Source organism: Vulpes vulpes, chromosome 1, assembly GCF_048418805.1.
Source record: "Vulpes vulpes isolate BD-2025 chromosome 1, VulVul3, whole genome shotgun sequence".
Classification (NCBI taxonomy): Eukaryota; Metazoa; Chordata; class Mammalia; order Carnivora; family Canidae; genus Vulpes; species Vulpes vulpes.
Window position 1 is genome coordinate 90,540,895 of NC_132780.1, and position 13,316 is coordinate 90,554,210.

Genomic DNA, 13,316 nt, shown 5'->3' on the forward strand with positions numbered 1-13,316 from the left:
ACCTGCTGGCCTAATCAGTAGATAGAGCAGTGAGACTTGGTTTTGAATTTCAGACCAGCACCTTTTCTGTGGCCTCAGAAAACTTACTTAAATCCAGATTCTCTTTATTGTAGAGATTACAATAAAAAATAAAAGCGTTGACTTAAAAATATGGTAAATTATAAAGCCTTAAAAAAATTATAAAGCCTTATACTCATGTGAGTCAGTATTATAAATATAAGCAGAGTTTCCTCTGAATAGAAATCCCTAGTGGAAGTTATGGGAATGGGATTTCTTAAGTTTTATGGGACATTCCAAAATGATAGAAAACAAAGTTGCAGGCTAAATATTCTATAATACTTTTTGGAATATGAACCTATCTTGTATTTACTTAATTTTAAATGTTAATGTAAAGTTACATTTACATTTATTTGCTTGGCAAATCACTGAGATAGTGCCTATTTTAATATAAATGTACCTCATAATTAGAGGGTAAATAATTTAGTATTCTCCCATTGTCCTCAAATTCTTAAATGTACTCTCTGTTGTCCCAATACTGAAGACAAGCCTAAATTCTAATAATTGAGAATCTGGTTTCTGGTTGGACAGGCAAAGAGCTTGGAAGTCCTAACTTCCAACCTCACAACAAAAAAGAAGCTGAAAACCTCAGCATCAACAACTCTTCTCTGATGTATCAGTGAATTAAGGTCACAAGGGAAACCAGCACCCCAAAAGCTGGAGAGACACTGACAGAAGCACATCTTACTGGAAGCAGAAACTCCTTGCTGGAGGAGCATCAAAAACGAGTATTTAAAGGAGAACTGGCTAATTGTTAAGAGTCAGTGTGAACTACTTTAAGAGAGTAGCAACTCCTGGAAACCTAGCCTTAGGGGAACATTCTCTCCCCATTTGCATGAATTTAAAACTTTCAGGAGTTTTACTTCCAGGAGCACCACTAGGTTCTCACTGTGAAGATCAAAGAAAAATATTTTCATTATTCCTGATAGGGAGGGGAATGGTAACTTTTTAGAAATGGTGCCTGAAGAGTTCTCTTCTCTTTACCAAAGGAAAAGATGGGGTAAACCTTACAGTTTACCTCAAGGGAAACTATTTTACCAGAATCTAACCATATGGGGGAAGGGAAACACCTACCTCCAGGCCCCTCTAGCCTTCCTGTCTCTTAGAGGTGTACAACAACAAAACAAAAAGGACTGAAAGACACTTGTGAGAGTCCTAACCCAGGGGCACAGCTCACTAAAAAATTAAGACCTAATCATGAGATTATAGAACTCTTCTTCCCTTCCCATTTGACACCACATCAAAAGGATTCCTTATAATGACAAGGGATTACAGCTAATAAGAACTAGAAGGCTCAGACCCTATTTAAGGGATCTCTAGGGAAACTTAGTGACAACAGGGGAGACAAAAACAAGAATACCAAAATAAACTGTAGCCTCTGATACCACAGCTACAACAAGCAGTAAAAATAGGCTAACATCTAGCCACATAAACAAAACCTCACACTGAAGAACTGTTTACATCAGTTCTTTTTTTTTAAAGATTTTATTTTATTTATTTTTAAAGATTTTATTTATTTATTCATGGGAGACACACAGAGAGAGAGAGAGAGAGAGAGAGAGAGAGAGGCAGAGACACAGGCTCCATGTAGGGAGCCCCGGTCTCCAGGATCAGGCCCTGGGCTGAAGTGAAGGCAGTGCTAAACTGCTGAGCCACCAGGGATGCCATACATCAGTTCTTTTCACCAAACATGTCATATCTAGCTTTCAACAAAAATTACAATTCATATGAAGAGAAAAGAGAACAGTTTGATAAATCAAGCATCAGAATCAGACTTATATGGCAGGGATGTTGTTGGAATTATTAGATCAGGAATTTAAAATATTTATAATGAATAAGCCAAGTACTCTAATGAAAAAGGAGGACAACATGCAACAAAAGAACAGATGAGTAATAGAAACAAAGAAATGGAAACTAAGAATTAAAAGATTGTAGATTTAAAAACACTGAAATGGAAATGAGTAATGCCTTTGATGGGCTCATTAGCAGACTGGACATAGCTGAGGAAAGAATCAATGAGCTTGAAGATAAAATCAATAGAAATTTACCAAACTGAAAAAGCAAAGATAAAAAAAAGACTGAAAAAGAAAGGAACAAACTACCCAAGAAACGTGGGACAATTACAAAAGGTGTACATATGTATAATGGGACTATCATCACATGGAGAAAAAAGACAAAGGAAAAACAGAAGAAATACCTGAAGTGATGATGGCTGAGAATTTGAGAGTCCAAAATCAGGAAACTTAGAGAATACCAAGCAGGGTGAATACCAAAATTTCTACACCTAGGCATATTACATTCAAAATCCAGAAAATCAAAGATAAAATCTTGGGGAAAAAAAAATAACAAAACAAAAAAACACTTTACCAAAGAAGAACAAGAATAAGAATTACACTAGATGTCTCTTCAGAAACCAGGCAAACAAGAAGAGAGTAAAATGTTGAAAGAAAAGAACGCAGCAATCCACAATTCTGTAGCCAGCAAAATTATCCTTCAAAAGTGAAAGAGAAATAAAGACTCTCAAGAATTGAGGAAATTCATTGCAGTAGACCTGCCTAGAAAGAAATATTAAAAGAAGTTCTTTAGAGAGAAGGTAAATTATGTAGGCCAGAAATAAATTCTAATATTAAAAACAAATATAAAATAAATTCTAATTATAAAAAACTGGAATAATCCCTAGCATGTCTCCTACTACCCCAGTGTGCTTAGAATTGCTGGTTTGATAGCTAGTTTCCTTCCATCCCTACAGCTCATTTCTATTGCTACTGAACAAAAACAAAACAAAGAAAACAAAAACACTATGATAATGAGAAAAGTGACACAATTGTGTGATTTGATTTTCATTTAATTTTCATTTCTCTAGTCAAGGAAAAGGGGAAAGCCCTGGATTTCTTCGAACCCCCACCCCGCCCCCTCCCCCCGCCAACCGACATACATCTTTGGGAAACATTCACTGAAATATTAATTGAAATAACAGGCAAATCCATTTTTATTTCTTTTATTGGAGCTGGACAAATCAAAGGAGTTGATTTCTCTTCATTTGGTTACTATTTGCTGAGTTGTCGTCTTTGCCATTAATATTGAGAACATAGTTTTGCAAACAATTTTCTAAAGCAGGTATCAGCAAATTATGGCCCCATCACTTGTTTTATAAATAAAATTTTACTGCAACACAGCCATGCTCTTTCATTTATGTATTGTACTGTTTATGAAGACTGCATTATTTATGTATCATTATGTTGCTACTTTTGTGCTACAATGAAGTTAATAGTTGCCACAAAAATCATCTGGCCAACAAGACCTAGGATGTTTACTATCTGACCCTTTACAAAGAAAGTTTGCCGGTCCCTGTTATAGAGGAGGAAAGGGATTGCCAGCTTACAGAAATTGGCACCCCTCCCATCTTTTGTTCTTACACTACTGTGAGCACTGTGCAAAACAGATATGGTGAGACCTCAATATAAGATGGTCTCTTGGTGAGATCTTTTTAATACTAACCTCAGTAACTCTTTGAGGATAATTAACTAGTCTTCTCTTCCTTATAGCTGAGCAAATCACTGGTGTGATACCCACAACACTTGGATGTTCTTTCAGTAGGAAAATGACCATCCTCAGAATTCCTGCCTCTATGCAGTTTGTGATTCTGGCAGAGATAATGTATTTTCTCACATTCTATCAAGTTTCTGCCTGGAATGTGAGTAAGGTCATAAAGCACCTTACAATGATTCAGAGGAATGTGTGTGTTACATTTTCAGTCCAATACATAGATTACTGAATCCCATGTACAAAATGAGCAAGACGTAGTCACAGCCATAGGATAGTTGAATGTTTACCTTAAAGGGAAACTTACTGCCTCATCACAGCAGTGAAGTTGGGCTACATCTTGTACCCTAATCAAATATCTATTTTCTTCTGATAGAGGCTGTGAAATCAAAAACAAAATTAGAAACATTCATAAATTTGTAGAAAATAAAAAGTTCCACTCCTGCAGAACTGTTCTATATCCCAGAAACTGTGTTGAGTAGAACTCTGTTGAATTATTAAAAAGCGAATATTTTTATTATTGACAAAATGGGTTTTCTTTACAAAGTCCACAGAACTCAGAATGAAAACTATATTTGAAGGTGTTGTCCAATTCTTAAAAGTACCAGAAATTATGGTTTTATTTACAAATGCTTTAAATGCTTTCCTAGTATTAAAAAAAGAGGGGGGGTGGTAGGGAGCATGTAAGAAGGGATCAAGGAAAGGAAAAGAATGGATTGTTAAAAATTCAGAAGCTGGGCCCTTGTACTGATTTAACCATGAGAGAATCACTTGGTGTGAACAGTGATTCAGAAGTAAGATCGGACTCTGTGAGTTCCAAGATTTTGGACTTTTTGTAATCCAGTCAACTCCACTCTCCCTACCAAAATTTGCAGATCTAAATTCAAACAAAATAGCTCCATCTTGTTTCCCCAATTTGACCAAATAAAAATATTTCCAATAAATTGGTACCTTAATTCAACATATTTCATATATCGAGTTCCTACTATATGCCAAACATTAGAGGATATAAATCATAGCTCATACCTGACGGAGCTTCAGCCTCATGAACTAAGGAGTGGTTAAAAAAAAAAAAAAAAAAAGTACGACAGAGATCTTCAGGATGCTGTAGGATACCAAGAAGGGGAGAACTCACAGCTGGAGATGTTGGCAAACTTTACAGGGAAGGTAATGATTGAACTGGATTTTTAAAGGACAAATAGTTTATCCAATAGCATGAGAAAGGAAGGCAATTTCAGAGAAGGAAAAGCATGGGCAAAGCACAAGTGTGTGGAGAAAGGCTAATGCAATTGGAGAACTATGAGACGATTTGTGTGATTTGATCATGAAGTGGGAGGCAAGGCAGTAAGAAAGAAGGAAGAGTGGAACCAGATGATATCCTATAGTTAATAACTAACAGAGGACTCCTGAGATTTTTTTCAGATGTCCTCAATGTACAGAATCCTACACCAGGCACAATATACAGGAAAGTATAAAATAATAGGAGTCATGGCCCCTTTCCCCAAAGGAGGTCATGTTCACAGAAGTACCAATCAAGGAGCTGAGGCTGTAGAAAAGTTATGGGGGAGGGTCAAGTCCACTTGCACTTCTTCTCATATGCATCCTTACAGCTATCAAGGATGTGAAATGTGAAAGCTTGCTGGCACACGGCATGAAGCAGGCATTCAATAGATGTTAGCTGAATCGAAATCTGCATGTCTCCTTTTGCCAATGATGTGAGGTTAAAGTCACGAGCGTGAGATGTAATGAGTAGGTCAGAATACGCACCGGGCATCCCCACATGATTCTCTGTATGTCTGGCAGCTGATCTTTCATCCTGATGTTTTGCTTCATCTAGTAAACAAAGTGATTTTAAGCAAACTAAAATTGGGAAGTTTTTATACATTAAAAACAGGTTTAAAATATTTTATGGCACTTGAGACAGGGCTCAGTATTTTCATAAACTTAATAAGAATCTCAATTTTGTGTCCCCAGTGTTTTAAAACAAAGAGGCAAGTGACAAGACTGTATTTACAAAGTATCTTCAGGGCATATATATTATCAGTTTACATTCAGCCCAGATGCCCATGTGATATGCACATCACAACCATATTTTCTGAACGATAGTTCTGTCTTCCAAGATGCCAAATTCTTTCAGAGGATAATTATGATTGCTATAGTTACTGAGGCAGACAAGTTCATTAATAAGAAGTACCTTCAGAAACAAAGGATTTTACTTTTTTTCTTTTAGTTAGCTAGAAAAATCAATCCAAATATTCAGTTCTTCAAACTTCCATATAAATAAAAGTTTTATTGCACTTATACAGATACCTGAAAACATTGTCTCCTGTTGTGTGGCTTAGAAAAGCTGCCTTCGTGCTCAAAAATCACTGAACCCAGTGGTTTCACATGAAAAGGAGGAAAGACTTTGAAGTAAAGAACACCACGAAAGGATAAGGCATTTCAGGATCTTTGAGTCAGTACCACAAAGCATTGTAACATTTTTAAAGGACATGAACAAACCCTCATCAGCAACCAACCTGATCTATATAACTTTTATATTTTTTGATTTGGTCAATTGCAGTGGTCAAGTCCCCACGGTCAACGTGTTCTGCAGGAGTGTGAAGCCTCAGAGCATAGAGAAGATTAATGTATTCTTCAAATCTTTGGGATGGGTACAAAAGCAGCTCTGGGAGGCTGCATAAGGCATAGAAAAGGGAAACCTGGTCGCTCCCTGAAGATCAAAGTGTGCCCTGTCTTGGGCCACCCCCACTGTGTGCTCCCTCAGAACTTACCTCAGCATTTTGGTAGCAATGGTCTTATCATGCCTCTTCAGGAAAGCACGGAATGCTGGTATCATTTCTCTGCACTAAAGGTGAGCATTATGTCAAAAATTTGCTCTGTGATATGGCTGAAAAGCCCTCTGTTCCACCAGGCAAGCATGATCTATGAAGCACTCAAAGCAGAAGGGCAGCAAGTACATCTAACCAAAGTATTATTAGTACTATTGGTGCTTCCTAATATACTAAGTGCAGTGTATTAATTTTATCCGAAATTACCCTATTCGGTGAACTTAGTACAGACAAAATGAACTCTGCAATCAGGTAGGTCTGGATTAAAATAAAAAATCTAATTTAATTCTATTTAATTCTACATGACCCTGTCAAGTTAACTTCTCTGAGCCTTGGTTTTACATGGATATCCTAGCTAACTCTTGTGGTGATGAGGGGGAAAATCCTATCCACAGAGTACTTGTCAGGCAGTAAATGCTGTCTCCACAGTAAAAAGCTATTAATAGTATTCACTGTCATACTGCTGTTAACTATGTTTTCCATAGTAACATCATAAAGAGGCTCCACTGTGCTAAATGTCTGCCTTAAATAGTTTTCATTCATCACCATTAGAGCACTCAGGAAATCACCTCATTTTTCTCAGTACATATGTGCCAAAAGATGCCCGTAATGCTAATTTCTAGAAGTCAAATATACACTGGTTGTAATATTAATAGCTAACATTTACTGAGTACTTACTTCTCTGCATACCCCACGCTGCTAAAAGAGACACCATTATTATCCCTGACTATACAATTTTGGCATCAATTTGTTTACAATATTATGTGACACTTTGCCCCCATTCTTGTCCTAAAGGTTGGGTCTATGAAATTGCCTTATTCGTAAAACTTTCACATAATTCTGTTGTCCAGCAGTATTTAAACTCCCTAATAGAGCAAGAAGAATACTGCAAAGAAGATGTCTGAGGTCAGGACTTGTTCAAAGGCCCCCCAGTCGCCAGGCCTTCCCCCCAGGGCCTCAGAGTGGCTGGGTGAACACAGCCAAAGTGCACGCACGTAGTAGACCCTGGCAGCAGCGGAAGGTACCCTCACCTGCTGCACTTTTGATACAAACTGGGGAGGGAAGAAAGGGGGACGTCACTGCCATCAGAAGAGATCCCACCGAGAGCAGCGCAGGACACAGAAGGGAGCCGCATATGCCCGCTCAGACTTAAGTCACGACAGGAAGACTTGTCTAAGGGGTGGAAGACAAAGAAGTTCCTTGCTTCAGAGCGAAATTTCACAAACCGGGCCTCTTTATTCTGAGAAACATGGAGTATTAATTCCTCTTCTCCATCAGGGAGCTGAGCGTGTCAAGGCCGCAGAGGGCTGCGCAGGCAGAGTAGATCCGGGCTCGGTCTGGTTCCTACCCAAGTGGTAGGTGTTTCCCTGTCACTGAACCAAGGGTACCCGGGGGCCTGGCGATCTGTATGATCCGTTCAGCCAGCAGCCAGCTCCTGGGTCCCTCAGGGACACGAGATAGGGAAGTCCAGGGTCTACCTGTTGAGACTTGGAGTCTGCAGAAGGTCGGAGAACAGGCCCCGGGCGTGGGGCAGCGCGGCCTGCAGGGCCTTGCGTGGAGGCTCCCCCGCTGCCAGCGTCTCCAGGTGCGTCCTCTGGCTCCAGCCGAGCTCCCGGCCGCTCTCCAGCTGGGAGCCCGGTCTCCTGCAGAAAGGCAGGAAGAGCCCCCAGGGAAAGCAGGCTGCCTCCCGGGACGGTCTCAGGAGGCGGAGAACTGCGGGGCCGCCCTTGGGGTTTGCAGTGCGCACCCTGGAAGGGGCCCTGACGGGGCACCACCGTGGACCTGGGGCCACTGCCTGCCGCGGTCACAGCCAGCCCCGCATCAGGCCAGCGAGCGCCCGCGCGGAGATGGGACCTAGCCTCGGCCCGTTTATCCACCTACACCCCCCCCCCCCCCCCCCGCGCCCCAGTATCCACCTGTCAGTGACGGGGGCTCGGTGCTGACTACACGTGGTGCGAGCACAGTCCTGCCTTGGGGCAGTGACAGTCCAGCGAGGAAGCCTTGGGGCTGTGCCCTCTCTGGACTGCTTTCCTATTTCTTTTCCCCCATGTTTTATTGATTGACTTACACCGTGTTATTGACTATTCTGCAGACGGCAGCACTGAAATGAGCCAGCCCTCTCATTAACAACTAACCTGCTCCTCAGAGGCATTTATGAAACACAAAACTCATGCACTTCTTTCAGTATTTAGGAAAAAGCACCCTAAAATGGAACTGAATGCATCTGGCTAGGTTGCCAAATGTTATCTACGTTTGAAAGCCCTGTTTTATCCTTTAAGGAAGAGGGAAAAATCATTCACTGGCGTAAAGAAATTCCACACACATTATTATGTACGCCATTTACACATATGGGGCAGCTAATGTTCAGTACTGGGAATAGGTTCATTCTTTTTCTTTTATCTGTACTTTTCGAAAACTGAAAAATGAATATCTTTACAATAGAAAACAATTATAATATTTAAATTTTAGAATTGTAATGGCCTTATATTTGAACTTAGAACACAATTTTTCCCCTACAACCCCAGTATGCCCCAAACTGCCCCAAGTGAAATATGACAATACTAAGTGTAATAATGTGAACTTCACCCAAAACAAATCAACCATAAATTCATGAACCAAAATTAAAATGTAAAAGTAATTTAAGAGAAAATTCCAAAAACTCACTCTATGGAATACTATAAACACACTGTTTTCAGCTACGTGTTACCTAATGAATTAAAAAATAAATAAATAAAACATTTGTATCCCACCTGGCAGCTGGCTTGGAACCCATATTACTTTTTTTTGCATACATTTAAAAACATGTTTAGAGTCTTCCAATATTTGTAATCATTTTGAATTAAGGCTTCAGTTGCCAAACCCTTCCTTGTTGTCTTAAAACCAACGTCAGGTGTTATGACCAGTAGCGGGATGAGACAATGTTCTTCATGGCACCGTGTGAATGTGAACCCCCTGTCTGTAGTGATTCCTGGGGGTGGATCTGAGGGTGCACCAGTGCCCATGCCACAAGGTCTACGCCTTCACCACCTGTAGCAGGTGGATTCACCCAGCGTACAGCAGCGCTGGGGTAGGAGCCCCAGGGCTGAGCTCCAGACCACAGAATTCAAGTTTCTTTCTCCCCTGTCCCCTGGCTGTCTGACCTTAGGGAAGCGATTTAAGTGTTCTTACTGGAGTTCCTCGTCTACAAAACATGGTTGCTAATGTCTACCTTAAAGGATTCTGAGAACGAAAATATGATGATGAATTTGTGAGTGTGTGACGAAGAAAGGCAAAAGGGTGTGCACGTACTGCATGTCAGGGCAGGACAGAACCAAGCTTTGGCCTGTCTGCAGCCTCCTCTACATACTACCTTTCATAAACGGAAGGACTGGGCCCTCAAAGTTATATTGATTATCCTCAGACTTGAACTCAGACCCCCAGCTAGGAGGTGTTAGAAATTGTGACCCTTTATGTCCATGTGCCATTTCTTTAAATTCTGTCCTCGTGTTATATTAGAAAGCAGAGTAGCACAGAGATAGCTCTTACCCCCAAGACGTTACATCGCCATCCTCTTAGTTTGATTTCTCAGACTAAGACTTTCTCAAAAGAAAAATCTACCCAGTGGATTCCCTGAATTATATTTAGGTTTTTAAAATTCCCCGTAAGGGAAACTTTCAAGAAAAAAAGAACTAATCAGAATAAAGACCGAAGGGTTTTGTTTGTTTGTTTGTTTGTTCCCTTGTCTTTTTCTTTTGGTCAGGAGCAAAGCAAATGGAAAATTCTGTGTAGTGATCGGCTTACCAGTTTAACCAGCATCTCCAAGTTTGGATCATTTTTGCTGAGACTTGATTTTGTGTCCTGAGGGCTGTCTTCTATAGCATTTCTTTCCTGAGAATTAAATGCAGACTTGATTATGTGGGGGCAGGCCTTGGGATGTCTGAATGCCCAGGGGGTGCTGTGCCCACAGGAGGCCTCCAGCAGCTAGCTGCCTGCCTTCAACGCCACTGTACCCCAGACAAAATGAATTAAGCACTTGACAAATTTGATGCCTCTCTTAAATTAAAGCTTATGTTTAAAAAAAAAATAACCTTTAGCTTCCTAAAAATGACATTGCACTTGAGAAATGAAATTCAGGAAAACCCCCTTCTCCCCTGGGGGGCAGGAGAGTGACACGGCTTCTCAGCAGCTCCTCCGAGGCTCCCGAAATCCCACACGCTCCAGGCTTCTGCCTCATTCTGCTCTGTCACTCGTCAGTTGAGGGCACATGGCTTATCTTATGTTTAAAATTGCCAGAAGAGAAAGCGCACAGCACTTTGTAAAATCCACTTCTTTTTTTAATCTAATAAAAATGTGTCAGAAACAGTTCACATGCTCTCTCTGGACCTGTTCCCACATTTAAATATAGCTTAATTATTTTTTTACTTTCTTTGTTAGTTGTTCTTGTAGCTTCCATATAAATTAGCACATTAAAAAAAAAAAACCAAACAAACCAGTCCTGGGTGCGTGGGTGGCTCAGTCTTGGTTAAGCCACTGGCTCCTGGTTTCCACTCAGATCATGATCTCAGGGTCATGAGATGGAGATTGCGTCAGGCTCTGCACTGTGCATGGAGCCCGCTTAAGATTCTCTCTCTCTCTCTCCCTTTCCCCCCACCCCTTGGCTCTATCTCTCTCGAAAAATAAAAATAATAAAATAAAATATAAAATAAAATAAAGTAAAATAAAAAATAGTCCCACCTGCTGCCTGCAGGGTCCACTCTAACAGGGGAACAATAGCCCTGCGTTGGTGGTGAGAGCTAATGGGTGATCCTGGTCACACCGCTGCCCTTCCTGGTGAAAGATAGAAGTACTCATGGTAACCCCTTGAGATCTAGGGGTGAGACTTGAAGACAAACATCAATTTACTGCCGAGACTTGTTTTATTCCCTTACTCTCCTCAGGCAAAATGGAGTTTTTAGTATCTGTAGCTGTTCTTTACGGCGGCCTGAAGCCTTTGTGTCAGAGCCCCAGGGCCCAAGCCGCAGGCAGCCAGCTCCTGCCTGGGGGGCAGGAGGCCCCCCCTGAGCCTGAGCAATGCGCAGCTGCCCCAGAGTCTCCCCCACCCTTTCTCTTCCCTGCTCTGCGGCTGTCCCGTCAGCCTGCCGTTCACTGACACAGATGCTGGGCGCTGGGGACCTACTTTGAATTTTGATAAAATCATTCGGTTTCTGCGAAAGAAACACATTCTCTTCTTTCAGAATAAATCTTGGTGCTGGTGACTTCTAGAGAGACATGATAACTTCAAGCAGCCCGTGGTGACACTGGCTGTTGTATGGGTAGAAGTGGCTGCAGACATGAAATGAAAATTAAACTCAAAGTGGCCCAAGAGCAAGAGGACCTAAATAGTACAGAATCGAATGTGGATCTCACAGGTCAGGGACATAGCCGGGTCGAGGACGCCACCCTATTGTACGGGCTCACAGGAGTGCTGAGCCCCTCAGCTCAGGTGCTGGCCCGGCCCCTTAGACCGCCCCGGTTGGATGGAACTTGCTCACTCCCACTGGGGCTTCATTTCACCTCTGGCTCAGCAGCAGCCATTTTTATTAAATATAAAGTTTTCTTTGTGGATAGGAAATTAATTTGGGGGGAAAAAAGGAAATTAATTAGGCATAGTAATTTTGTTTGAATCTAAAAATAGCAAGTTTTTTCATTGTATACGATCCATCTAGTTTTTTAAAATTTTAGCCTTTTTTTTTTTGGAAAGAGAAGGGGGAAGGGCAAAGAGAGAGAATCTCAGGCAGGCTCCACACCCGGCACAGAGCTCCATCTCACCACCTGATCATGACCCGAGCCAAAATCAAGAGTCGGACACTTAACTGGCTGAGACGCCCAGGAGCCCCTAAGACTATTTCTAAAAAGATTTCATCCCTTATTTTATTTTCAGGTGTGAATTCAGAGGAAGTAACAGGAACAACAAACTTGGCACATTTATAAAGGAACCATTATTTTGGGCTGGTGAGTCTTTGCCTTGGCTCTCTCCGTGACATATAAGGCAGACCTCTACTTACATGGTAAGAGTTTTCCTAGCTTGCTTGCCTTGTCCAGATACATCCTAGTTACTGCTAATACTTCTCCCAGAAGTCATTCAGCTGCCTGAATTAGGGGCCTGAAATAGTTGTGAAAATGACAGATACAGCTCAGGAACAGCTCTGATTCTGGCTGTAGCCTGTCGCCGTGGTTATACAGTATCAGTGTAAACACTATAGCTACACAAAACCAGGAGTGACAACTGATGAGGCAGTAGTGGATAGGTAGGATCTGATGGGCAGATAGTAGATAGGTAGGTAGGTAGACAGACAGACAGACACACATACACATATACATCTATCTGGGCAGAGTCTGGGCCTTCTGGGTGGAAGGTATGCCCTGTCTGGTCTTGCCTTCAGACATAGCTCCATGTGTGTGTGTCTGGTCCTGGATTTGGCAGGCACATCCAAATCCCTCTTACAGAATTCCCTATGGAAGGGTCTTTAAAACAATTCTCTCAGAAGCAATTACTTTTCATTTCTGTGCCTGTGAAGAAATGCTCCAAGTGACCATTCTTGTAGGTGTTAGAGTTTCCAGAGATGGTTCTCATCTATTGTCACATCTTTTAAATGTAAAATAAACACTTCAGGGGGTGCCTGGGTGGCCCAGTGGAGTAAGTATCTGCCTTAGGCTCAAGTCATGATCCCAGAATCCCAGATTGAGCCCCAAATCGGGCTCCCTGCTCAACGGGAAGCCTGCTTCTCCCTCTTCCTCTGCCCTTGCCCCGCTTCATGCTCTTTGTCATAAATAAATAAATAAATAAATAAATAAATAAATAAATAAATCTTTAAAAAAGAAACACTTTAGAGGAGGAAGCACTGGTCATTTTGTCCCCATCGCTTC

At 41.4% G+C, this 13,316-nt stretch overlaps 1 protein-coding gene across 1 annotated transcript in view; it reads right to left on the reverse strand.

Annotated features, from left to right (window-relative positions):
• ECT2L (epithelial cell transforming 2 like) overlaps window positions 1-13,316 on the reverse strand; it is a 64,959-nt gene that overhangs the window by 6,669 nt on the left and 44,974 nt on the right. Inside the window, 6 exon segments of the mRNA XM_072748219.1 lie at window positions 3,891-3,979; window positions 5,368-5,433; window positions 6,120-6,276; window positions 6,375-6,443; window positions 7,910-8,074; window positions 10,168-10,298. Of these exon segments, the coding sequence (XP_072604320.1) occupies window positions 3,891-3,979; window positions 5,368-5,433; window positions 6,120-6,276; window positions 6,375-6,443; window positions 7,910-8,074; window positions 10,168-10,298 (677 nt within the window).